This window comes from Xyrauchen texanus, chromosome 35 (genome assembly GCF_025860055.1).
Source record: "Xyrauchen texanus isolate HMW12.3.18 chromosome 35, RBS_HiC_50CHRs, whole genome shotgun sequence".
NCBI lineage: Eukaryota > Metazoa > Chordata > Actinopteri > Cypriniformes > Catostomidae > Xyrauchen > Xyrauchen texanus.
The window spans coordinates 7,883,428-7,910,301 of record NC_068310.1 but is presented as its reverse complement, the minus strand read 5'-3'; the positions used below and the strand labels follow the sequence as shown (position 1 = coordinate 7,910,301).

Sequence of the window (26,874 nt, the reverse complement as noted above, 5' to 3'; positions counted from 1 at the left end):
ATCAGTTTATGCAGCAACGTCAAAGATGATATCACAGCCTGATGACACATGACAACTGATGGATCTAGCTTAACTAGCACAACCATCCAGAGAGGGCTGAGCAGGACCACTTATGTTGAGTTAAAGGGAAAATTACTCAAAAATTTCAAATCTGTGATAATTTCCTTACCCTCATATTATTCCAGTCCCTTTTGACTTTCTTCCACAGAACACAAAAATAGATGCTAGGCAGAATCTTTCTCAGAGTCTCAGTCACCACAATCTTTTCATCTTTTTTCTATTCAGTTAATGTGAATGATGACTGAGGATTACAATCTGCCTACCACCTCTTTTTGTGAAATGAAAGAAAGCCATATGGGTTTGGGACAACATGAGGGTGAGAAAATAATAACAGAATTGTAATTTTTGGACGAACTCTCCTTTTTAGAGACTTACATTTAGCAGCAAAAACAGCACATGGACACAGGAGTCCATCTTCTTCTGGTAAAGACACAGAATACAGAACACAGAAAAGGCAAGTGGTGCGCAGGGGCTGCCTAGCCAGGAGGAAACAGGGCCCGGAGGCTATTTAGAGCGGAATTGTTTGAAGGCACCTCCTCCTATTTGTATGGAGGAGAAGGGAACAGTTCACAAGCTCCTAGGTTTGGCAAGCTGGGGTCCACACAGGCAATCCGGCCTCAAGACATTTACAGTAACTCCTTTAAAATGCCATTGTCTTCTCCTTTCTCATTGCTGTTGAAAAAAAAAAAACAATGCATGAAAAACTGTAGAATAGTTTGAAGTAAGTAATCACTTGTAATCCTGTAGAGTGCTTGCCGATGTTAGGACGTTGCTAGGCTGTTGAGTGGTTGTTTGTGCATTGCTATGTGGTTGCTAGGATGTTCTGGGTGGTTGTTAGGGTACTCTACGTCATTCTTTACTGGCCCACTTCCAAGTCTCTATGATATTTTAGTCTCTAGATGTTGCTCATGTCACTTCTTTAATGTACTTCTATGGGATTTTTAGCCCGTTTTATCATCATCCGAAAGAAAAGACTGATCATAAGTCAGATTGCTTAGAAATGTAATAGCATGCATCTTCTCAATATGCCACATAACTGAGGTATTATATAATCATCTCAGTAGCACAAACAATACAGGAGGTATTATTAATTTTTCTTCTTTAAATTCCTAAACCTATGAGCAGCAGTGATATTGATGCATGCTTTAGCAGACACCACTAATTGTATAGAAAATCAGCAATATTTTACATTAATGTTACGTTTGTTAAGGACTTTCCAAATGCATTAGAAATCATTGATATGCGTTTATAACAACATGCATAACAAGGGCATCATGCGGGGGTCCTGGGTAGCTCAGTGAGTATTGACGCTGACTGCCACCCCGGAGTCGCGAGTTTGAATCCAGGGTGTGCTATGTGACTCCAGCCAGGTCTCCTAAGCAACCAATTTGGCCCGGTTATTAGGGAGGGTAGAGTCACATGGGGTAACCTCCTCGTGGTCACTATAATGTGGTTCTCGCTCTCAGTGGGGCGCATGGTGAGTTGTGCATGGATGATGCAGAGAATAGAGTGAAGCCTCCACACATGCTAGGTTTCCACGGTAACGTCCTCAACAAGACACGTGATAAGATGCACGGATTGACGGTCTCAGATGAGGAGTCAACTGAGATTCGTTCTCTGCCACCCGGATTGAGGCGAGTCACTACACCACCACGAGGACATAGAGCGCATTGGGGATTGGGCATTCCAAATTGGGAAGAAAATCACACAAAAAAAATAGAATAAATAAATAAATAAATAAATAAAAGTATGCAATACTTGCCGAATAGTGAGTGAGTTTACCTCAAATGTTATAAATGCTTAATATCACTTATTCAACATTAATATACTATGAAAACGTACCTTAATGTAAAGTGGACACATATGAAGCATTAAATTGTGAGTTACCAACATTAGAAACCTTTGTACATAAGAATCAGTATGGTTTAATGTCACCCGGCTTTATTATATGATATTTGCTATGAATGAGCATTCTTTTTTTTTTTTGCAGAGGACTTTAGGTAACTAGGACTAGGTAAGTTAGGACAGGACTCAGGGTACAATTATTTTGACATCAATGTGACAAGGAAAGTGACAACAAATGTCACGACAGTCAAGGCATTACTTCTATTACAGTACTTAGCATAAACACAAGATGCACTCATGCAAAATTACATATTCCCTCCTTTAAATCTCACTATAATAGTCTATTTAAATGAAAAAGGGTAAGTATCAAGCATTTATTGCACGTGAGTTCAAATGCTCACTATTTGGCAAGTGCTGCATGGTGCCCTTTTTATTCATGTTGTTATAACTACATATCACTTATTTTTGTATGTAATTGTATGACTTATAATTCATTAAAAAAACTAACAAAGGGAACATTCATGCAAAGTGTTACCAGAAAATCTCCTGTTTGTCAACCTTTAATTAAGGAAACTATCTAATTAAGTGAAACTATCACTATCAGTCTACACATTATTTCTTCACTGTCTTTGTAACTGACCTAAAAACAGGAAGTAGATCTTGCTTGTCCTGAATAAGGAGGACTTTCATTTAGGTCTATTATGCAATGTAGAAGGCAAAAGTAGCAAAGCCTTTTAAAAGCACAGAAATCCCTCTGAGGCTACACTGGTCAAAGAAGACAGTTGCATAGGACGCATTCAAGTTCAGAGGAAAAAGTAAAGGATAAAATGTGTGCAGAAGGCATGAGGATTGATTCAAATTACAAGTAGCCACTAGAACTAGACAGACAGGAGCTGCTTGTGGATGCAGCCGTGCAGAAGAGCTCTCTATTGCTCCCCAAGAAACGCAGCTTGTCCTCAATTCCTTGCAATGACATGCGCAATGTTGCAGAATAAGCTATCAAATAGCTAAGATGGATAGCTATTTGCGTATTTCTCTGTGTTTAATGGGTTAGTTCACCCAAAAATTAAAATGTGTTCACCAGAACACATTTGAAGTATAATATCTTAGCTCAGTAGGTCCTAAAATGCAAGTGGATGGTGATCCGATTTTTGAAGCTCTGAAAATCACAGAGAGTCAGCATAAAAATCATCCACACAACTCCATCTGTTAAATTAATGTCTTCTAAACCGACAACATCAATATTTATGTATGTTTTAACTATAATCAAATACTTCCGCTAAGCTTCACGAGAGGGCAGAGTTCAAGCGGTCTCTCGTGTGATGTATTCGTGTTGACATTTTAAGGACGTAATCTCACGTTTTCCACTCGGTTGAGAAATCCAGGCTGAGCACACAAATGCACCATTGTGAATAAAGAAACAGATCAAAACAGATCTAATCCAAAACCAGCCAAGCTACTGTAAAGCATGTGTCATTCTCACTTGTAAACAGAGCTGCTCTTCCGGCTGTGCCTCAGTTCTCTCGTGTTTCACATGCCAATGCGATTACTTTACATACGCATACCGCTGCTGACCGGAAGCATGATTTAGAGTTAAAAAATACTTAAATATTTCTCTTTTTAGCACCAAAAGTGATTGTGTCACTTTAAAAGACATTAATTTAACAGCTGGTGTCGTATAGATGATGTTTATGCTGACTGTCTGTGATTTTTGGAGACTCAAAAGAGAAATCTCCATTCACTTGCATTTTAAGGACCTACTGAGCTAAGATATTTTTCTTTATTTCTTCAAATGTGTTCTGCTGAAGAAAGAAAGTCATTCACACCTGGGATATGATGAATTTTTATTTTTGAGTGAACTACCCCTGTGCAAAATGTAAGTGTCATGTGTAATACCCTGATGGTGTTTTATGTTTATATATCATTGCTTCCGGATGGGTGACTCTTGATGAAATTTAAGTCATCATGTGGTATTTTGTTTTACCACCTGAGTTACTATGGTGGTTACCTGTACATTTAAAAGTCGAAATCAGATGTTTGTAGTACTTGTAGTATACTTTATTATGATATATATGGTACTCAGCTGGGAAATATACAGGGAACAAAATGACATCAGATAATGCCTGAAACATGGTCACTATTTTTTAAAGTGAATGTCTGGCAAGCATAGTTGCTTTATTTATTTTTGCCATAAATTTTAAATTATTTTTAAAAATATTTTAAGGAGTGTTGGTGGCGTAGTGGGCTAAAGCACATAACTGTTAATCAGAAGGACGCTGGTTCGATCCCCACAGCCACCACCATTGTGTCCTTGAGCAAGGCAATTAAATCCAGGTTGCTCCGGGGGGATTGTCCCTGTAATATGTGCACTGTAAGTCGCTTTGGATAAAAGTGTCTGCCAAATGCATAAATGTAAATATTAAAAAGTGTAGAACACATACACTTATTTTAGCAGCATTACATTTAATTAGGACATAGTGACAATATATTACTGTTACTTTAATATAGTACCTTTTTTTCAATGGGTCATCATGACCATCTCATCATTTTAAAATTCAGACCTTTGTAAATTCTTGGACGTTTTGAAATATTTAGCAATCATAATCTTTAATATGGGTTAACCACTAATACCTAATAAATGAGGTAGGCCTATAGCAGAATAAACATTTCTGATTTTAATTCAGACAAGGTGGCAGCACTTTGATAGTTGTGGCATGTTTACTCTTCAAATCAATGTCAACTGAATGTGAGCTTAGGTGGGGCAATAAATGCTAAGAGGTCCTGCAAGACACATGCAAAACAAAATATGCTTGATGGATACGACGGGCAAAACATGTATCATATTTATTTTGAAAACTTTTTATTCAGTTTTGTTCAAGGTGATAAAATCAAAAGAGTTTAAATAACTGTACAGTAAGTGAAAGTATAGTATTTGGGATAGAGAAGAGATATGTGGTGCCGTGTTCACCTGTTTTTTAAGACAAGCCGAGATGTCCATCCATTCTCCAAGCATTTGGTGTAGATAGAGCAGCACCTTGTGGACGATCAATGTGTAGCCAGGCGCTGCTTCACACCCATTCATATTTTACTCCTGTCTATGCCTGTTGGACAGTGTTAATGTCTATAAAAATTCAAGTGATGGAACTTCCACATATATTGCACTTTATCCCAGAGTGTGGCGTAATAGTTGGGGATTTTTGATGAATCCCCAGAAGAATTTCTTAATATGGATCATGTTGTGGTGGTCTTGTGGTTTCACTTTCACCAGTTTAAAGAATTCAAAAAGGTAGCGAGGTCACATGTGTCGAATCTTCAGCCAGACTTCCAAAACATTTTGACGGATTTCTGTGGAACCCCAAAAAAAGGATTTAATGGCAACAAAGGGGGGTTACCGAGGAAACCATCGTTACTATGGAAACTGCATCACTTCAACGTGATTAGAGGTATCCAGTTGAAAACGCTTTCAGTTTCTGATCTTTAACTTCCCTTTTGTCTCGCACTCCAGCGATTAAAAAGCATTTAAAAGCCTTCGCATTTGTGCTTGAATCATTACCATTTTAGATCTGTATTCTTAGATCTTTTAAGTCAGCACGCATTGTCGCACAAAAAGTTCACATTTAGCATCGTAGGCATCTTGCGTGTTTAATATGGAAAAGGCTGTTGACGAGACAACAACACACAGATTAGAAGCACACAAACAAATTCACTATTTAAGATACTTATACCAACAATAAGTGATATGCTATCTGAACACCACTCGTCCTTGGTAACACCTTTAAATACGCTAACGTTTCTTTCGTTGCATTTAGCGTTTTTTCCCTTCCTCTACATTCCCATATTAACTGGGTTAAGCTCTCAATTTGAAGTTAAAATAGGTTGCGTAATGCAGTGCCAGTCGCAATCGTCATCGAAGATATACTGCTTTCACATATTGCCTGCATGAATTAATGCACCCTACATAGTGTCACTGTCCTCGCAGTAAAATGGTTCATTCGAACAGGTGATCGAAACACCGCATGGGACCGGCGCGTAAAAGCATCTAATACTTTCCTGTATCGTGGAAATGGAGGGTCGACACACTCAGCGCTTGACTGTCATGACATTAACCTAAAGTAGCCTACAGCGTTGCCTTTACGCACACTTGCACTGACACGTCACGGTTGGAAAGCTTTACGCGCTCTACACATCTGTAAACATCTGTTTAATGTTGATGCAGTTTTGGTTGTTCTGAGTGGGGAAGTTTGGCGCTTTGAACGCGCTGTTGATGCCCTCTTCACTGGCCATGTATTCCGACTTGCTGAGCGAAGACGTGCTACGCGTCTTCTTCAGCTCCTGGGAGGAGGACAACGGCTGACAGCTGCCGATGTGGAGGTACTGAGCCTGATCCTCGCCCTCAGTCTCTCGGTGGTAAAAGTAGTTGAAATTGGACACGATAACCGGCACCGGTAACGCGATCGTCAGCACGCCCGCAATCGCGCACAGAGAGCCGACGATTTTGCCCCCTATGGTGACGGGGTGCATGTCGCCGTATCCCACCGTCGTCATGGTTACCACCGCCCACCAGAACGCATCAGGGATGCTGTTGAAGCCCGAGTCGGGATCGTCCGCCTCGGCGAAGTAGACGGCGCTAGAGAACAGGATGACCCCAATGAAGAGAAAGAAAATCAACAATCCCAGCTCTCTCATGCTAGCTTTCAGAGTCTGCCCCAAAATCTGGAGACCTTTCGAGTGCCGTGATAGTTTGAATATCCGGAACACCCGGACTAGTCTGATGACCCGGAGAATGGCCAAAGACATCGCCTGTTGGCCGTTGCCTTGCCTTTCTGCGAGCTCCGTCCCCAAAGTGATGAAATACGGTATGATAGCCACGATGTCAATGATGTTCATGATGTTTTTGGAGAACGTGGCTTTGCTGGGGCATGCAAAGAACCTGACCAGCAGTTCAAACGAGAACCAAATGATGCAAAGTGTCTCGACGACGAAGAACGGGTCAGAGAAGGGACTCGTGAAGTACGGGAGAGTTCCGTTCATTAGCGGAGACACCGTCGGGTCTTTGTCATCCCGAAACTCGGGCAACGTTTCCAGACAAAAGATGACGATTGATATTAAAATGACCAAAACAGAGACAATAGCGATGCCCCTGGCTGGACCCGAGCTCTCGGGATACTCGAAGAGCAACCACACCTGTCGCTGAAATTCATGGGTGGGCAAAGGGCGCTCTTCCTCCTTTATAAAGCCCTCGTCCTCTCTGAATTTCTCCATGGCTTCCTCCCCGAGTTCGTAGAAGCGTATCTCCTCAGAAAAGATGTCAATAGGGACATTCACGGGTCTCCGTATGCGCCCCCCTGACTGGTAGTAATACAAAATGGCATCAAAGCTCGGGCGGTTTCTGTCAAAGAAATACTCGTTTCTAAGTGGGTCGAAGTAGCGCATTCTCTTCTTGGGGTCTCCGAGTAAAGTCTCCGGGAACTGTTGGAGAGTTTTGAGCTGCGTCTCAAAGCGCAAGCCTGAGATGTTGACGACAACTCTCTCACAACACTCGTGGTCTTGCTCGTAGTGGTGACCGGGCAGCGCCGCCGACTCCTCCAGCATGTTGTCGCAAGCAACAATTGTCATGGTGTCTTGCTCGCTTTCCGTGTAGCCGTGGTTAACGAGGTTGGCGGCCCGGTGCTTGTTCGAGGGAGGCGGAGGCGAGTGGAGGAGGCTGAGGTGGTCGTCCATACAGCTATTTAGGTGGAGGGGCAGTGGAAGCCGCGCCTCCTCCACGAGCTCCAGTCAGCCACAGCCGCTCGTCCTCTCGCTTTCTCCTCGCTCGCTCTCTCTCTCGCTCTCTCTCGAAACGTTCTCAGGCCAGTCTTCCCGCCCATGGCGCGCGCGTACTGTGGTTTATAAACATGCCTATTCCCGCCCACGGCGCGCGGATACTCGTCACACATTTACACGTAGCCCAATCGGAAACCCGACAGACATAAACATGAACCCCAGACGCGCGTCACAGATTCCTATCGGCAGTTGCTACTGTTTTAGGGGACAAATGCAACAATTAGCTGCCTTTAAGCTAAGAAAACTCCCAAAATTAATCCAAGCGATATTTGTTACAGTAAAAGAGAGAATGAGTAAAAACGGAAGAAACTGGGACATTGTAAAACGCTTAACGTGAAAAACGCTTAACGTGAAAAACGCTTAACGTGGCTTACTGTAGCCTAATACAGTGATATTGAAAGACCCAACTCAGTACACATCATATTAATAAACCATACTATGTATAATAAAATGAGTCCAAAATATGAACGCAACGCGTTTAATTACACGTTAAGCATTTTCCTCCCATAGAAAACCGTTATAAGAAAACGCTTAACGTGGCTTACTGTACTAAGACAGTGATATTAAAAGACCAAACTCAGTAGGCCTACACATCATATTAATAAACCATACTATGTATAAAAAATAAGATGAGTCCAAAATATGAACGCAACGCGTTTAATTACACGTTAAGCATTTTCTTCTGAAAAATGAATTTCTATGGGAAGAAAATGCTTAACGTGTAATTACACGCGTTGCGTTCATATTTTGGACTCATCTTATTTTTTTATACATAGTATGGTTTATTAATATGATGTGTACTGAGTTGGGTCTTTCAATATCACTGTATTAGTACAGTAAGCCACGTTAAGCGTTTTTCACGTCCCAAGAAAGTTAGTTAACGAATAGTCCTGCATTAAGAATGAAGTCATATGGTCAGTGAACGCCATTAGCGTCGCTTGCGTGCTTAAACTGGACAATATTCGGCAAAGGCGCGTGAATTTACATTCAGAATGTCAGGTGGCATGCGCCTTTACCCCCACATACCTTGAAGATGAAAGGACACGCATTATGGTCGCTGTGATTGACATTTGGAGGGCAGCAGGGACTTCATCTTTATGCAAACCCTCCCGATGTTACACACCCACAATTTTGCATTGGTTAATTTGATAAATACACACGGGTAGAGTTTGCAATTGATGATCTTTTTAGACCTGTAAGGGGTGTTAGCAACACAATGAAATACTTTCAGATTTATACAGTTTGTTTACATTTTATCCAGTGAAATATTGTCGTCGTTTGACGCCACATGTCACAAGAGTATCATTAATCGCGAAAGTGATTGAGAGAGAGAGGAGACAGACGCGCTTTTTGTAGAGCGTTTGTGAATTTTGCACGACTTTAGGCTAAAAAGACAGGGAAATACATGGGAGCTGTCCATAGTTCTGAATCCAGGAGAATAACATTCCCACTTGAGCTCAACGAGTCTGTCTGTCTGTCTGTCTGACTGTCTCTCCGTCCGTCCATCCGTCCAACTGACTGACTCTCTGTCTGTCTATCTATCTACACTGTAAATATAAATAAATAAATATCAGTGTGAGTTTGCAGTACAGTCCTGGCTACTAGTTGCCAGACTTTCGCAGTATATTTTACAGTAGTTGTCCTACAAATTAGTGCAAATAAAAGGCAACTATATGCTATACATTGACTGTGCAGTGATCAGACCCAGTAAATTACTGTAATATGGCAGTGCTGTCTTGTAGAATCACAATCATTATCTGTATTTTATTTATGTATTTATTTTATCTACAATGTTTATTGATTGTCACCATTGTTGAGTTTTGTTCCTGGTTGACAACTTTTACAAAATCAGGAAAGCAAACAACCAATAGCATAACCTAAGATTTGCAAACATTGCTCAATTATTTATTTAAAATGCTTACGTAAAATTGTTATTTATTATAAAATAGAATTACACCTCAGTATTGACAGTATATTATATTACATTACATTGCATTGTATTATATTATATTATGTGCAGAGTTATGTGACAATCACTTAATTTTCCAAATGTTATATGTGACACTCCTGTTCTACACGCTCCATAAGGGACTCGAACCGGGTCTCTGGCATGGGAGGCGGGTGCGCAAACACCTAAAGGCTAAAGACTACACGCACGGATTGATGGCGTTGAAATGTCTCCATGTAAGTGCACTCAAAGTCTGTTTTTTTTTAACACACATCAATTTTAAGGTGCAACAGTGTTGCTTTAGAAGAAAGTCAGCTTTGTTGCTTGTTGTGGTCTGAGTAAATCAAATTGCATGGCTTTTGTATTCATTTTATTTTATACAACAAAATCACAATATTTTTTATTGACTTTTTTACAGTCAATAACACTTTTTTAGACTTATGTTTAAAGTATAAAGATGAAAGATGAGATCGCAGTTATTCAGGTGAAATTTACGTTTTTATACAGTGTAGTGTAGGTCCCTCTCATGCCGCCAAAACAACTCTGACCCGTCAAGGCATGGACTCCACAAGACCTCTGAAGTTGTCCTGTGGTATCTGGCACCAAGACATTAGCAGCATGTCATTTAAGTACTGTAAGTTGCAAGGTGGGGTCTCCATGGACTTATTGGTCCAGCACATCCCATAGATGCTCAATCGGATTGAGATCTGGGAAATTTGGAGGCCAAGTTAACACCTTGAATTCTTGTCATGTTCCTAAGACCATTCCTGAACAATTTTTGCAGTGTGGCAGGGCACATTATCCTGCTGAAAGAGGCCACTGCCATCAGGGAATACCATTGCCATGAAAGGGTGTACGTGATCTGCAACAATCTTTAGTTTGGTGGTATGTGTCAAAGTAACATACACATGTATGCCAGGACCCAAGGTTTCACAGCAGAACATTGCCCAGAGCATCACAATACCTCTGCCGGCCTGACTTCATCCCATGGTGCATCCTGCTGCCATTTCTTCCCCAGGTAACTGACACACATGCACCCAGCCATCCACATGATCTAAAAGAAAATATGATTCATCAGACCAGGCCACCTTCTTCCATTGCTCCATGGTCCAGTTCTGATGCTCACATGCCCATTGTAGGCACTTTCAGCAGTGAACAGGGGTCAGCATAGGCACTCTGACTGGTCTGAGGCTACGCTGACCCATACACAGGAAGCTGCGATGCACTGTGTGTTCTGAAACTTTTCTATCATGTCCAGCATTAAGTCTTTCAGCAATTTTTGCAACAGTATCTTCTCTGTGGGATCGGACCAGACGGGCAAGCCTATGCATCAATGAGCCTTGGGCGCCCATGACCATGTCGCCGGTTAACCAGTTGTCCTTCCTTGGACCGCCTTTGGTAGGTACTAACCACAGCATAACGGGAACACCCCACAAATCTGCCGTTTTTTTAGATGCTCTGACCCATTTGTCTAGCCATCACAATTTGCCCCTCGTCAAAGTTGTTCAGATCCTTAAGGTTGCACATTTTTCCTGCTTCCTATTTATGAAATTCAAGAACTTATAGTTCACTTGCTGCCTAATATATCCCACCCCTTGACAGGTGCCACTATAATATAAAATGTTATTCACTTCACCTGTCAGTGGTTTAAATGTTGTGACAGATTGGTGTAGTTTGAGACAAGAACTAATTGTTTTTTTTATTATTTGTGCAAATTGTTTAACCCCTTTCATAAATTTTCTCCTCTGCAAAGTGTAAAATTAAAAGACCAGTCAATTTATTGTTCCGATTACCTGCAATAACCCAAACTGAAATATTCTTATGTAATAATGTCATCATGGTCATCATGTCTATTGTGTCATAGTTCTTTACCTTTTTTAACTAATATCAGCACTTCAGTCTTTGATTCCATTCTTTTTCTTTTGAAGAGTTCACATCATACCTGTCTAAAACATCATGCCAAGCAATGCGTTCTTACACATTAAACAGCATTCGCTCTATCTGTCCTCTTTTGAGGAGAGAGGGAGGTCCAGAGTCTTTGTCATAGTTCAGCGATTACAGGGCTGGATTGGTAATCTGGCATACCGGGTATTTTCCCGGTGGGCCGACGCACTTTGGGGCCGATCAGGTGCGGACTGGCCATCGGGAGAACCGGGACTAAGCTGAAATGAGCCGCTGCGTTATGCAGAATGGGCCAAAAAAAGGCACCGGGATATGCCGAAGGGGGCAGCGATATGCAGAAAAGGACAGCGGCAGCTGTTTCCTTATTGATTTGATTTGCACAATGTAAATAGCAGGATTCATCAGTAGATGAATGTTGTACATTGCGCCAGCACACTTTATTGTAAAGGGAGGTGAGATAAAATATGTTACAACACCTCAAGAAATGCATTCTAGATAAGCGTTCTACACCTTTTAAAACTGTTTTATTTGCATTATACTGGTCTACAACAACAAATGGATTGTATAGGATGTGTAATATCCAAGCAATGCTACAGTATTCATTTTCTAATTTCATCTCCCTATTCAGGCCATAGTGCTATAAAAAAAGTGCCAATCGTTTTCTGCCGAGAGAAGAGCAATGGGACAGCCACAGGGGTTTTTAGCATGGATTCTACTTGCTTGACTAAATATAGAAGTCTTATTAACCCGCTAAATGAAGCTTCCTAAGCAAAATGTGCTAGCATTTTTTTTTAAATAAGTTCTGTTCTGTGGTGCAAAACCCATCAGTATGAAAGTGCTTTCGTATTAAGGCACAACAGAGTTGACAAAGGAACATTGCTTCCAGAACCATAGCAGCTTCAAATTCTTCTAATACTTGAATATATGAATGCATCCTCTTTGAGCATTACATGACATGGCATTAACAGATATTAAAGTATAAAGTCATTTATGCTTTAAAGGTGTCATTTTGAGATTATTTGAGGTCACAAAATATGGTTCTGTTGAACAAAACTCATTGTCAGAGTTAAGGAGGATTTAAGATAAAATGAGCATTTGGCGATTTGATATAGCCACGTGTTTTGCCTAAGGTCTGTTATCTGTAGAGATTTTGAAATAATCTGAGTGAACCAGTAATACAACTCATAAAAATGTGCCAGAATTACATTGCTGAACTCAAGCTTTAAAATTTGTTTCCAATGCTACCCAGCATGGCCCCTTTCCCTATATCAATGACTTTAACAATGAAATAAATGAAATATACAGTAATAAATGGGTATATTGTACATACCAGTGTTTATTAATTATTTAATTTATGCCATTTTATGCATGTAAATTGCTTGTTAGTATAGAGAACTGAACAGCATATACTGTAGATAACTATAAACAAACATCATAGAGTGTTTTAAAATTGAATGTACAGTATATCATATAAAAACAGATAAGTAATACGTAACAGTAAAGTGTTGCAGAATAGTATGCAATATATTATGTTTATATATAAATTATATATAGTGTGTTCTATATAGACAACATCATCCTTAGATATAAATAAGCATATCAAAATTAAACACATCGTGGGATATAACAGATACAAACAAAGGAAATATGAATACACTGTAAAATAGCTTTAAAAAAATACAGTGGGCTATTTTTGCATGGTTTTGTAGGGTGGCTTGCATAGGTCTGTCTCATGTATTTCATATAGATTTAATGGATTTCATAGAGTCATGGATTGGGAAAACCTTGATCACAGCTGTCTATCTGCATTGCTTTTTAAAACAGCCTTCAAATCTCACAAAACCTGTCAAGGTTTGTAATTTCAGAAAAAAAAGTATATATATAGTGTATATATACAGGTATACGTGCATATATAAAGACCATTAATTTGAATAAAACAAATTATAAATAACATACATAAAAATAATAGAAATAAAATAAAATACATTTAAATACAGCAATCACTGTATTACAGTATTTTTTTTTTCTAAACCAAAAATGTAGTTTTTTTATATAGAAATGTATTTTTATTTTTTTTAGATTTATCCTCTTGTCATCAAACAATGACCAATCACTCCTTGCCTTTGAAGATTATAGCCTAAATGTGTGCAACAAACAGAATCTGACATATGAAAAAAAAAAAATATTAGTTGCTTGTGTGGATATGTATGTTGATTCTATGTGATGATTCACTAATTATTGGTTAAATTGTTGCAAAATATTACAGAGTATTATATTAGCAGATACAATTACAAGGTTATTCCTTAGTCTGTAAGTTCTTACACTCTCATGAGCAACTAGCTGATAAAGTTTTTTCTCCTTTGTCCATCAACTTAATGAATCTTTGATGGTAGGGAGCAGGAGCCTATTTCTACCAATGAAAACAATAGACAACCCAAGGCAAGAGACAAGGAGCATGGAGAGAGAGATGGGCTGATTGAAAAGACTAGAAAAATATACAGCAATTTGCACTGCATTGTGCTGTGGTCCATTCAAGTGGTGCAATCTCTCAGGTATTTAAGCCATGCATAGTCAGATATGTGGAGCAGTACCCGATAGAAGTTAGTGATATATATATATATATATATTGTATCCATTTGTCATACTTGAGTAAAAGTAAAGTTACCTTCATGGAAACTGACTCAAGTAAAGTTTAAAGTACCTCATGAGAAAATGACTCAAGTAAAAGTATTAAAGTAACTGATATTAAATTAACTTAAATATCAAAAGCACATGTAAATTTCATAAATTATGGAACAGTTCATTAAACCCCTGGCAACTTATTTGATTGGTAGTGCTCATCATTTACTTGCCCTCATGCAATCCCAAATGTGTTTGACTTTCTTTCATCAGCAGAACACAAACAATGATTTTACAAGAATATTGCAGCTCTATAGGTCTATTCAATGCAAGTGAATGGTGGCCAGACATTTCAAGCTACAAAAAGCACATTAAGGGAGTATAAAGTCATCCATACTACCACAGTGGTTAAATCCATGTCCTCTGAAGCAATTAAGTTGGTTTTGGGTGAGAACAAACCAAATTGTAACTCATTTTTAACTGAATATATTGCCATTGCAATCTCTAGGCACAATCGTGATTTCAAGCTTGATTTAACTTTCTAGTGCTTGGCGCATGTGCAGAGCTTTACATGGTGCTATAGGAGGTGTAATCGAGCTTGAAATCCTGATCACCAAGGAGATTGCTGATGTCAAGATTTATAGTTGAAAAAGGAGTTATATTTTGGCCTTGTCTCACCAAAAAACTATTTGATCCGTTCAGAAGTCATTGGTTGAAAACTAATGGTGCATTCAAGTCAATTTAGAATGATCATATGGGATGAGTGTAAATGAACACCACAGTCCATAAAAATTGGAACACTGAAGGTGGGAGTTGAGTCATATTAGTGACCAGAACAGAGACTTGTGGGGCTGGGCTCTTTTTATTTGGTCCAATAAGCAACCATCCAGAACACCCTGGCAAATGCATAGCAATGTGCTGAAACACAGTTGAAACAACTTTACAATAGCATTGCAACAACCTGACAACCACTTAGAACACCCTGTAAATTGCAGAGCAATGTGCAAAAAACACTGAAAACAACTTAGCAACAGCATAGTAATGACCTGGCAACCACATACTGTAGCAATGCACCAAACACACAGCAGAGATCATCTTGACAAAAAGCATAGCATGCCCTAGCAACCATCCAGAAAACCCTAGTAAGCACATACTGTAGCATAAATATGCTACAAAGCAAATATAACATTTTAGCAACCACCAGAAAACTAGTTTTGCTTAGGCCAAGACCATTCACATCTTCATAAAATATATAAATTAATATTTATGGACATATTCATGAGAAAATATCAAATAAATATTGTTGAAAATTGTCATGAGCGTTGGTAATTATTCAAACACATACCTTGTTTAAATGGAATGTGATTGACTTTTATATGAACAGGTCTCCTGGAATGGCTGGAGACTGATCGCATATAACTTCATTATTTAACAGATTTCATAATGTTTAAGCTTAAACTTATCAAATTAATTAGTCAAAAAAATTACTAATTACTTACATGAGCAGTTTCTTTCCTTCCCCAGTAGAGGCAGGCAGAACACGTATTCTGGCATTTGCTTGCTTGTGATTTTGATTCAGATTTGTAATTCACAAAACTAATAATTCAGACCGCTTTTTGAATCTTTTTGTTCAGTTTAAATGAATCAAATTTTAAAGATTCAACTCTTTTGATTCTTTCAACGAATCACACATCACTATCGACAATCTGCATGCATTTTTACACATACAGCTGTTTTATTTTTTGCTGTGTTCAGTCGCAAAAGTAAATAAAGTTTCTGGAGATATTCATCAGAGAAAAAGTTTCAATAAACAATTTTCTCTTCAAAATGTAGTGAAGTGAAAGTAAAAGTCCAAAGAAATATTTATACATATAAATATAAATTTGAAAACTGTTCATAGGTACAGTAGCGAAGTATTTGTACTTTGTTACTATACACCTCTGTATATATATATATATATATATATATATATATATATATATATATTAGGGCTGTAGATTTAACAAATTAATTCAGTGTGATTAATTTTACCAAAAATAACGCGTTAAAAAATTGTACGAAATTAATCTCAATGCCACTAGACCATAATAAGGAAGATTCCTGAGAAATGCAAGCTTGTAGTACCACCTGCTTACTCCAGAGGGCAGTAAGAGAAATGTCAGCTCTATGAGCAATGCACAGTTTATACAGTGAAGAAAACACTTCATTAGGCAGAACAACACAAACATGCGTTACGTTCTTGCGTTCAAAACACTTGATGGAGCACAAATCCGAACTAAGGGATCTCAAGATGTGTTTAAAGATTGAGTATTAAACTATATTTAACTTGACACAGTGACCTAAACATTTTATGTTTATGAAACAACGCACCCGAGATGCTACACAAGCATGTCTGACGTAGGTGTAAATTGACTGATCCTTAAACAAGCCCTCATAATAAATCTCCAACTGACTGACAAATTCACTTGTGCAATGGATTGCTGTGAACTGTGTGACAATGACTGGATTATGACCAATAATATGGTAGAAAACAATACATTGTATCCTAAAGCTGCTTTTTGTATGGTCTTATCAATGATTAACTCTTCTGCTACAGGAATGTAGTCCAAAGCATTGTAATTATAATGCATTGTAATTATCTGAATATTTATTTATTTATTTATTTATTTATTTATTTATTTATTTATTTATATATATATATATATATATATATATATATATATATATATATATATATATATATATATATATATATATATATATATATTTAAATATTTAAAGATAACTATGTATAATTATATATTGATATAAATATGTATAATCATTATATTTTGAATTATTGTTATATGATGGGCTTTCTCAGCAAATATTTGAATATGCGATTAATTAATCGGGACATCATGTAATTAATTAGATTAAAATGTTTTATCGATTAACAGCCCTAATATATATATATATATATATATATATATATATATATATATATATATATATATATGAATGTATTATTGTATGCTATAATGAATGCATATTACTACATCACTAAATCCAGCATTAAAAAATGAATTGGGCCAACATAATTTAATTAGAGCTACAACTGAATATATTTATAACTGTAATGGGATGACATGCAGACCTGTGGATCTTCACTACAACATCAACATAGAAGATATCTAGTACATTAACTACTGTCAATAACAGTTTCGTTTCAAGTCTGTAACTTCGACTTCAGTTGCTGATGCTATGGAGCACTCCACCTTGCAGTGACAATCTCTGAAGCCCTTAACAATCTCACCAATCTATTGGCACATTGCATTTTTCATCAGGCAGAAAAGGCGAGAGCACAATGCCATTACATTCAAAATGTTCTTCTTTATGGTCGCAATTCAGTACTTCTCTCATGCTCTAGATGCCCAAATCTACACTTTATTGTTGAATCTCATACTTTTATGGCGAGTGGATTATTTCTACTTAACAGTTGTGCTCAGATGAGACTTCAGTTTCTTTTAGCAAGCTTGTGCATTTAATAATGCTGTTGATTTGTTTTTGTGTTGTTTTCTGTGTTCACAAGCACTAAAAGAGACATTTGCTTAACAACGTCTTTCTAAAGATGCTGTTTGTAAATATTTTCCACCATATGAGCGTTATATCCTGCTCTCCAACAGGGATGAGCTCTGTGTTCGGTGAGACAGATAGCATTCACTGCGAGGGCATGAGATTCAAAATGCTTTGCTCTTGGCTTGCCTTCTTTCTGAAGGAAAAAGCCAGTTCTCTCCCTGCCCTCCATACTCCTTCTATGGCTCCAGAGGGACCACACAAAGGAGGCGTGCGAGGCCGAGATACAGAGTGCAAAGAATTGGAAGAGGATATGTCACTGGCTTAAATCTTCCCCATTTTCACACTACAAAACATTTATTTTTGTCTTATGTTCCTGTAAAATTATCTTAACATTCTTAAAACATGATTAATTTACTTGTCAAGCAAAATGGCAGAAGACATTAATTCTTGTTTTAAGAGAGGTATCTGACTAAATTTAGTGACCTTTAGACTTAAAATAAGAAAAAAAATCTGCCATTGGGGTTAGAAAAATAAATGTGTTTTCCCTTTGAATTAAGAAAAGTTTTCTTACCCCACTGGCAAACAGTTTTTGTTTTACATGTTTTAAGCATAATTCTCACTAATTTCAGTTAGATTTCTCTCAAAACAAGACTTAAAATCTTATGACAGTTTGCTTGTCAAATAAATAAAGAACGTTTAAGAATGTTTATATATTTTACTGGAAAACAAGACAAAAATACTTGTCTTGAAAATAATTTTTTGCAGTTCACAAACAGCATTTTTGCCTATTGAATATGCCTGTGATGAACTGCGGCCCACCATTGGCGTGCATGTTATGAAAATGTTTGGTGATTATGATGAGGAGTGTGGCGGGATATCACTCGCCACATCTGAAGGCAAGGACTGGTCACGCTTGGCTGATGAGTCTAAGTGCATTTCTCCCTGCAGGGTAGAAAAGCACACTGAAATCTCTGACACCATATTAAATCAGGTTCTCTACCAGGTGGTCAAGAAACTCCAACTTGAATGGCCCACGCCTGACGAGCCACAGCGTTCATGACTTGATCAATTTCTACCTAATCGGGGTGACTACGCATCACACCATCCGGTGCAGTTCTTCCCAGTACTGCTTGACAAGCTGATCAAAATGGGGCCTGCACCTTACACTAATTTCCAATGCAGTGGCCTTCACAATGTTCAACTACGCCACGATAAATGGTGTAAAACAGTTAAAGGATGGGCAAGGAGGAGGCGAGAACCGGCTAGTCAACATAAATCATATTTAATAAAACTCAAAGCACAAACATAAACACACATGACGGACATGTCCGTAATTCTCTCTCTCTCGAACAATCGTCACCGGCCGCCTTTATCCCTCGCGCGCCTCATCAGGCTGATTGGGGACCGGCGCGCGATATTCCGACCGGCCCCGCCCCCTCCGCTCCACACTCCTCCCGGCGTTATCTCAGGCCGGGTGCCACCGGCATGACGCATACCCCCCATCCCTGGGGCGGGGTGTATCTTGCGTCCCGCGTGGTCATCCCCGCCTTCCTCGCCCTGGGAGGAGACAGGAGGGGAAGACAACAACAACAAAAAAAAACAAAATAGGCGAGGGAAAAGGCCAACACGGTGCGACAGGGAGAGAGAGAGGAGAGAGAGAAAAAGCTCACTCACCGGTTCTCTGATGTACCGTCGCGTGGTCCTCGAACACTCCTCCACACTCAGGCGGACGACAGCCGCTCCAACACCGGGCGAACCGGAGTGAAACCGCCGACCCCCAGCGGGTAGAACGCGCCTCCGCTTTTCTGGCGGCAAATGGGGACACTCCTCCGCCCCTGGCAGCAGCTCTACCGCTCCGGGCGGTCGGAGAGTTTCTTCCCTCCTCCCCTCGCAGGACCAGAGCCCACAGATCTGTTTGCTTCAGCTCTGAAGAAGGCCCAGACCAAGTCTCAGTGTCCTCACAGAGTTTTATTTGATTTTGCAACTGCCGATTGCCAGGATCAAGAAGTTGTATCAGACAGTGTTTCTGTTGTTGTTGGCTCGGCCCCAAAATGTTGTCACCTCGTTGCACATGCTTGAGTGTTGTTAGGTACTTTTGTTATGCAATATATTTGATTGATTACTCTTGATCTGCAGTCCCCGTCTCGATTAGGAGTCTCAGCTGAGGGAAGAAAGAAGTGACAGACACCAGAGCGTATCAGATCCTTCTTCAACGTTTATTGTCCAGCTCATCATTATATATGTTTGAGCTACATGTGATAGGTAAGAGTACTGAAACAGGAAATACATTCCTATTGACACATCCTCTTGCAGAACAGGAAACAGCTTACAACTTTTTCTTTTAATAATGAAGTAAGCTATACTAACAAGATAACAAGTTGTTGAGCGGCCTTTATTATTTTACATTGCCCACTTTGATCCTGAAATGATCACGTAGGCCTCTCAACCAACTTCAGTATCAGGTATACGTACATAGTGGAGCATGGCAATATTATGCCTGTTTATCATCACATTCAACTTTTGCATTAGTAATTGTAGCAAACATGAGCCAAATAGTAACATAAGCAAAATACAAACAGCAATCGATATAATGGAGGACATGCAGGGTGAACACCACCCAAACATATTGAAAAAACTTCCCCATATTCCGGGATGTCCGGCATTATCAGCTAATTCTCTATTCAAAGTATCCATTTCCTTTAATACCTTTGTGAATTCACCATCATCATCAGTGTGATCAGGCATGTATGTACAGCATTTGTCACCAAACATTTTACATACTCCTCTGTCTTTAGCCAAGAGGTAATCCAGAGCTATATGATTCTATTTAGTCATTTCACTTGCGGCATGTAATTGTTCTTTTACCAAATCGAAGGCCCGTTTAGTTTAATTAAAGAAACGTTGCTGATTATAACATAAGTAATTGATCCACTCAGTGTTTTTATTTGGGGTAATCTATAAAAAAAAGATTGATTCAAAACCACTAGCAATTTCGTTTCAGGCTTTGAACTGGTTTGGAATACCTCTAGGCTGTCCTACAATGTCTAGATATACTTCAGGGTCACTTGACATCACTTTCTAGGCACCTTCGTTTCCAGGTGATTACCTATATCTTCATAGCAGAAACATCTTCCTGTAACATTACCATAAACCATCAAATGGTGTTTGGGGTGCGATAAGGAGTTCTGAATCATTACCAGAAAATACCCACCACACATCTGCCTCCCCTCTCATATTGTTAAATGTTTGTGTGGATATACCGATGCTTTGATTTGGGTGTGTATGGTTGGCCTTGGTTCCCATGACCTGAGAACAGTATTTGATCCGAAACAATTTTTTATTGGAAGAAATTTTGTTACTTGTATCAGAGAATTTGTAACATTCAGTCTTCTTGAACTTGACCCAGGAAACCAGCTTGGGTGGACTGGCACCTGGCCACTGGCACTGTAAAGTAAACAGTTAAAGGGCACACTGACTCATTCTGAAGCACTGTTGTTATATTATGGTCGGTGCACGTCCAAGTTGTTTTGTCGGTACTGAATAGTGGCGGATTGATTGTATAGGTCAAACATGGAGGCCTCCTCTTAATCAGCTCCTCCTGATGAGTAAAGCATGTTGTTGTATTCATTGGCAGGGGGCTAACATAAGAAATCGATGCAGGTGATCAAGAGTACACTATACATAATTTATCAGCAGCGGTGTAGTTCATTCACAGCCACCATACATTATTTCTAGGAATTGGAATTACAATCCTTGCTGATGTGTTGACACTGAACGGGCGTAGACAATCATGACCTAATTCACAGATTCCCGGTTAGCCACTGGCACTGCGTGTTCAGCTCCTCCAGTGCGTTCACCAATCACCCTTGAATCAGTAAGGCCCTCTTCCAGTGCAGGCTTCACGCGGCGTGCGTGGATCCACTGTGGTTGATGGTCAGTCAGCACTCCCGTTCTGGTCACCACCAATACAGTAGTCAGACCCAGGTAATTAGGCTCACCTAACTTGGTTGGTTTCAGACTATTGCGGTATTGGGTAGAGCCAGATGCCCTTTTTATCCCTTATCAAATTAGTCTGGTCTGGTTTCACTTCATTTGTGGCCCAATGTTGAATGTCAGATTCAGATGGATTTGCCTGCAACAGTTTTATGTCAATGTCTCTTATCAGAGTTTATTGCATCATGGAATCTTCAGCTTGATTCAGATCTGGGCTTACCTCAAATTCCTTTGCAGCCCACTTTGCCACTTCATCACCTAATAAATATCCCCTTGCCTCCCCCAGTTCCCCTGTCATGTGTCCTGCAACTTTTATTACAGCCAATATTGCAGGCAACTGTGCTGCTCTCAATAATTCTGAAACCAGGTTATGATGTGAAATGGGCTTGCCTTCAGCTGTCTGGAAATCTCTTTCCTCCCACATTCGAGCAAATTCATGTACCACCCCATAAAAATACTTTGAGACTGTGTATATATTAATTGATTTACCTTTAGCCAATTGGCATGCTCTGATCAAAGCAAACAACTCAGCAACATGTGCAGATTTATATGGGAGCGAATAAGCTTCAATAATTCTATTCGGATGTTCCATTACAGAATAACCACACCAGTATACGGAATCATTTGGCTTGGAACAGGACCCGTCAATGTACCAATGGTCTCCCTCCTCCATGGTGGAAGATGAAACATCCAGCCTGCAGGAAGTACATGTTTTCAGGCGATCTAGGCAATCATGTGATCGTTGGAAATTCCACCTTTAGCTAACAATTTGTGTAATGAGAATGTCGGGCTGTGTACAATGGAGGTTGGATTAATGGTCAGATTAGCAGTAGCCATTAAAATATATTCATACCCCGATCGACGTTGTGCTGTCATGTGTTGTGTGGTATTGTTATGCATGATTGCTCCTACCTGGAGAGAGTTGTGCACGACCAATGGATGTGATAGAACAATACATTCTGCATGTTGTACCACCAACGGCGCAGCAGCCACTGCTCGTAAACATGTAGGGAGTCCTTTGGCAAATTTTTTTACCAGTATGCCACTGGTCTATATGTTCCGCCATGGGACTGTTTGAAGATCGCTGCTGCTGTGCCTGCCACCTCGTGCACGTACAGATGAAAGGGTTCACCATAATTCGGTAAGCCTAGTGCAGGTGGAGAGCTGAGGCTGTTTCGTAGATTTTTGAAAGCCATGTCCATTTCAGCAGTCCATTTGATAGGTTCTTCAGCCCTTGAGAGTGTTGCTTCTCTCAGGATATTGTTGTATAAAGAGCATCTTGGCACCCATGCTTGACAATAGTTCACCAAACCCAAGAAGCTTTGCATTTGAGTCTTTGTTTAAGGGTGTTGGAAGGTAGTAAACATCTTCACTCTTTCTGTGGAAAGACAAACTGTTTCTTTCTGTAGCTCATGACCCAGATAGTTAACTTTCAGTTTCACCCATTGCAGCTTGTCTTTGGAAGCCTTGAAACCTGCATGAGTGAGCATGTTGCAAGCAATCCTTAATGCCATAGTACAGGACTCCAGAAACCAAGATATCATCAGCATATTGTATCAGACAGGTCTGTGGTGGCAGCTTGGTGTCTTTGAGAGTAGCATGCACTACAGCAGAGAACATAGCAGGTGAGTCTCTAAATCCGTGGGGCATTCTGGTCCAAGTGTACTGTTGGCCTCCATATGTAAATGCAAACAGGGGCTGCGTAACGGGTGTGACTGGCACACTTAAGAAGTCAGAACACAAATCAATAACAGTAAAATGAGTGTGGTCTGCTGGAATTTAGTTAATGGTAGTGCACACATCTGGCACCACTGGTGACAACAGAATAATTAAATCATTAATTTTCCTCAAGTCTTGTGTTAAACGCCATGTACCATTAGCTTTCTTCACTGGATTAATTGGCATGTTATATGGTGAGTGAGTAGGTTCCTGAATTATATTATTATTATATTATTACTGTATTATTGGGCCAATGCCTTCCTCTTTTTCTTTTGATAGTGGATACTGTTTGCATACTGGTTTGTTAGAGCAGAGTTTAGCAACATATTTGTGGGCTGCCCACAGTGCTGGGTTGACTTTGAGCAGTTCCTGTTTTACATTTACATTTATGCATTTGGCAGATGCTTTTCTCCAAAGCGACTTACAGTGCACTTATTACAGGGACAATCCCCCCAGAGCAACCTGGAGTTAAGTGTCTTGCTCAAGGACACAATGGTGGTGGCTGTGGGGATTGAACCACCAACCTTCTGATTACCAGTTTACCAGTTATGTGCATTAGACCACTACACCACCACCACTCCCACACCACCACAAACAACACTTTTGCAACAGAAGTGTTGACAGACGTTGAGCTGCAAACTTCTCCGCAATGTCCTTTATACAAAGACTGACAATATAGTGAGGGAAACAGTAATTGTAGTTAGTTAGAATCAAAAGTTATTTTTGCCCCAATTTTGTGCATCAGATCATGACCCCGTAGGCAGAAAGGAGAGTCAGGCAAAATCACAAAATCATGCATTTTAAACAAATTTGGGTTATCTGGAGATGTTACGGGTAATTTTGGTGTAATTTGAAAACTTAAGAGGAGTTGAGAGAAACTTAATGGGAACACCATTAATTCCCACAGTGTTTAGAATGCATCCCGTAATAGAGCCCTCATAGCAATGTGCTGTTAATAAACTTTTAGATGTGCCAGTATCGATGAGAAAGGTATGTGGTTTGTGGTCAACATTTAACGATAAAAAAGGCAGTGCATTTAACGATAAAAAAGGCAGTGCTGAGTTATCGAAACGCAGCATTGATGCTAATGCATAAGTGGAGGGCTCAGTGCTCTGTGTGCTTCCCTAGCGGGGTGTCCATTCTGATGGGTATCGAGGTGTGGAGCGGTTGTTTGTGCCACATTCTCATGGTGGGTCAGAGCGGACTACCTGTTGTCTGTCATGTCGGTCACGCCACTGTGGTTCTCTCTGATCTCTCATTTGTTTACGATAATCTCGCTTGAGATGTCCTTGCTTTCCGTAGTAATGGCTGTGCAAGATTCATACGATCTGGGCCATTGCGGGGGGACCGTTTTAGATGAGGTACTCTGACAGCCTTCGAAGGCACTAGTGTTGGACAGCACACGAAGTTGACATCCGAATTTGGAAATTGTTATCCCGGTCAATCCAGCAGTTGTGATGCAAATTATTTGAGCGGTATCAGGGTCCATTTTGTTTAAGAAGGAGTTTATAAATAGGATTACTTGGTCATCATCAGTTGAAAGGGATGATTCATAGGTCCACGAAGCCTTAAACTGATCAAAGAATGCCACTGGACCTTCGTCCCTTTGTTGTTTCCTATAAGCCGCATGTGTAATATCTTGTCTGGATGGAATTTGAGGAGGTCTTTAAAAAACATCAGTAATGCGTCATCCTCTCCCCACGCCCAGTCTATGGTTGTTCCCTTAAAGTCTCTTCCTGACCTGGTTTTTCCTTCCTCTACTCATGACTGGTCGAATTTCAAGTCCAACAAAGGCACTTTGTCCAATGACACTGTTTCAGTTACGTCTGAAGGTAATGTTTTGGACAAGATGAATCGATAATTGTATCCTGTCAATTGACTGTATTTCGTGAGTTTCTTTAAAATACTCACGCACTGTATTGCAGGGGAGATTTAATTGGTCTGGTAATTCTTTGCATATAGCCAGCGCCTCTGACATTTTTAGTGGAACGATTTTATATCTGTCTGGGCACCGGAAAAAAGGAAAAGCAGCTGTTGTACCTTCGCTCGTGTCTTTCTTTGACTTTGAATCGGATACAGCCGTGGCTGCAGTGAATGAGTTGCCTTTAAATGGTATTAAGTCAGGATATAATAGTGTGCATGGTGTCATTGGGGTACTAGGGGTTAAGGCGCTGTTCACGACAATATCATATTTAGGCAGTTGTTCTGACACAGAGACCGCAGCGTGCATTTGTTTGGCCTCTTTTCTTTCTGGACCTTTGTCCCAGAATGGTTTAATTTTCTTCCACACCTCCTATGACTCTTTCATGTACTTATGATCCCACTGAGGGTCCCTCCACCCTCTTTTAACCATAGATTTGGATTCACTCATGAATCGATCACTAAATGAGCCATCTCTAGGATATGAATCTAATTGTGTTTTTCCTTCTGGCCATCCGACCAGAATATTGATATATGTTTCAGTGTTGAAACCCTGATTAACATCAACTGTTTTGGAGTTTTGTTCAGTAACGGGCGACTTATTTCCTGTCCCATAATGTCACCCTTTTAATAATATGGTTCGAACAACACTTTCCTGATCGACACAGTTCATGCAGAACAATTCTTAAATGTATTCTCCGTCTTTTCCTCAGGACAATTCCGTCCCCTTCTTATTCACATCAGTATAAGATAACCTTTAAACTGCTGCAGCGGTGATGAGGTAAAACCTCCTTCTTATTTATTATAGGGCAATATTGTCTCTAAGAAGAGGCCCCCGAGTTATTAACAATATCAAGCCAAATTAAACTACGTCCTCTTCAATCTCTCATCAGATTAATACTTGGTTAATACTTGGTAATACATCAGTCTTACCTGTCTGAAGAGATCCCGGGCGAGCCCCCAGGTCAGTTAGGTACTTTTTGTCATGCAATATATTTGATTTATTATTCTTGATCTGCAGTCCCCATCTCAATTAGGAGTCTCAGCTGAGGGAAGAAAAAAAGTGACAGCGTATCAGATCCTTCTTCAACGTTTATTGTCCAGCTCATCATTATATATGTTTGAGCTATGTGTGATACGTGAGAGTACAGAAACAGGAAATACATTCCCATCCTCTTGCAGAACAGGAAACAGCTTGCAACTGTGTCTTGTAATAACAAAGTAAGCTGTACTAACAAGAGAAGTTGTTGAGAGGAGTTGAGAGAAGTTGTTGCGCAGTGACATAAAAGTTGTGCAATCCTGGGTTTCGGTACCAGTGTAGAGGGGTTCGAGTAGGAAGACCAAGGGAGCCGGTTTCACAGTCCATGTGTCAACTTTTAATACAAATGATTTTCAGCTTCACAACAATGTATTGGCTTTTCAGAGCTCACACAGTGTCTTTGGTCTCTCTCTGCCAGTCTGTTGCTCCGGCAGCCTTGTAAAGCCCG

General features: G+C 39.8%; 1 protein-coding gene across 2 annotated transcripts; it reads right to left on the bottom strand.

The window, feature by feature from the left end:
* LOC127628945 (potassium voltage-gated channel subfamily A member 3) lies at positions 1-26,874 on the bottom strand. Of its 2 annotated transcripts, XR_007968716.1 has the most exons (4): positions 26,624-26,874; positions 26,321-26,433; positions 19,430-19,916; positions 1-732 (listed from the first exon to the last, which is right to left on the bottom strand). XR_007968716.1 is itself a non-coding variant. In XM_052105932.1 (2 exons), the coding sequence occupies exon 1, from the start codon at positions 7,624-7,626 to the stop codon at positions 6,085-6,087; it is 1,542 nt and encodes a 513-aa protein (XP_051961892.1). In that variant the 5' UTR covers positions 7,627-7,787; the 3' UTR covers positions 1-732; positions 4,874-6,084. The 2 variants fall into 2 exon arrangements, 1 of the variants encoding a protein (XP_051961892.1); XM_052105932.1 differs by lacking the exons at positions 19,430-19,916; positions 26,321-26,433; positions 26,624-26,874 and adding an exon at positions 4,874-7,787.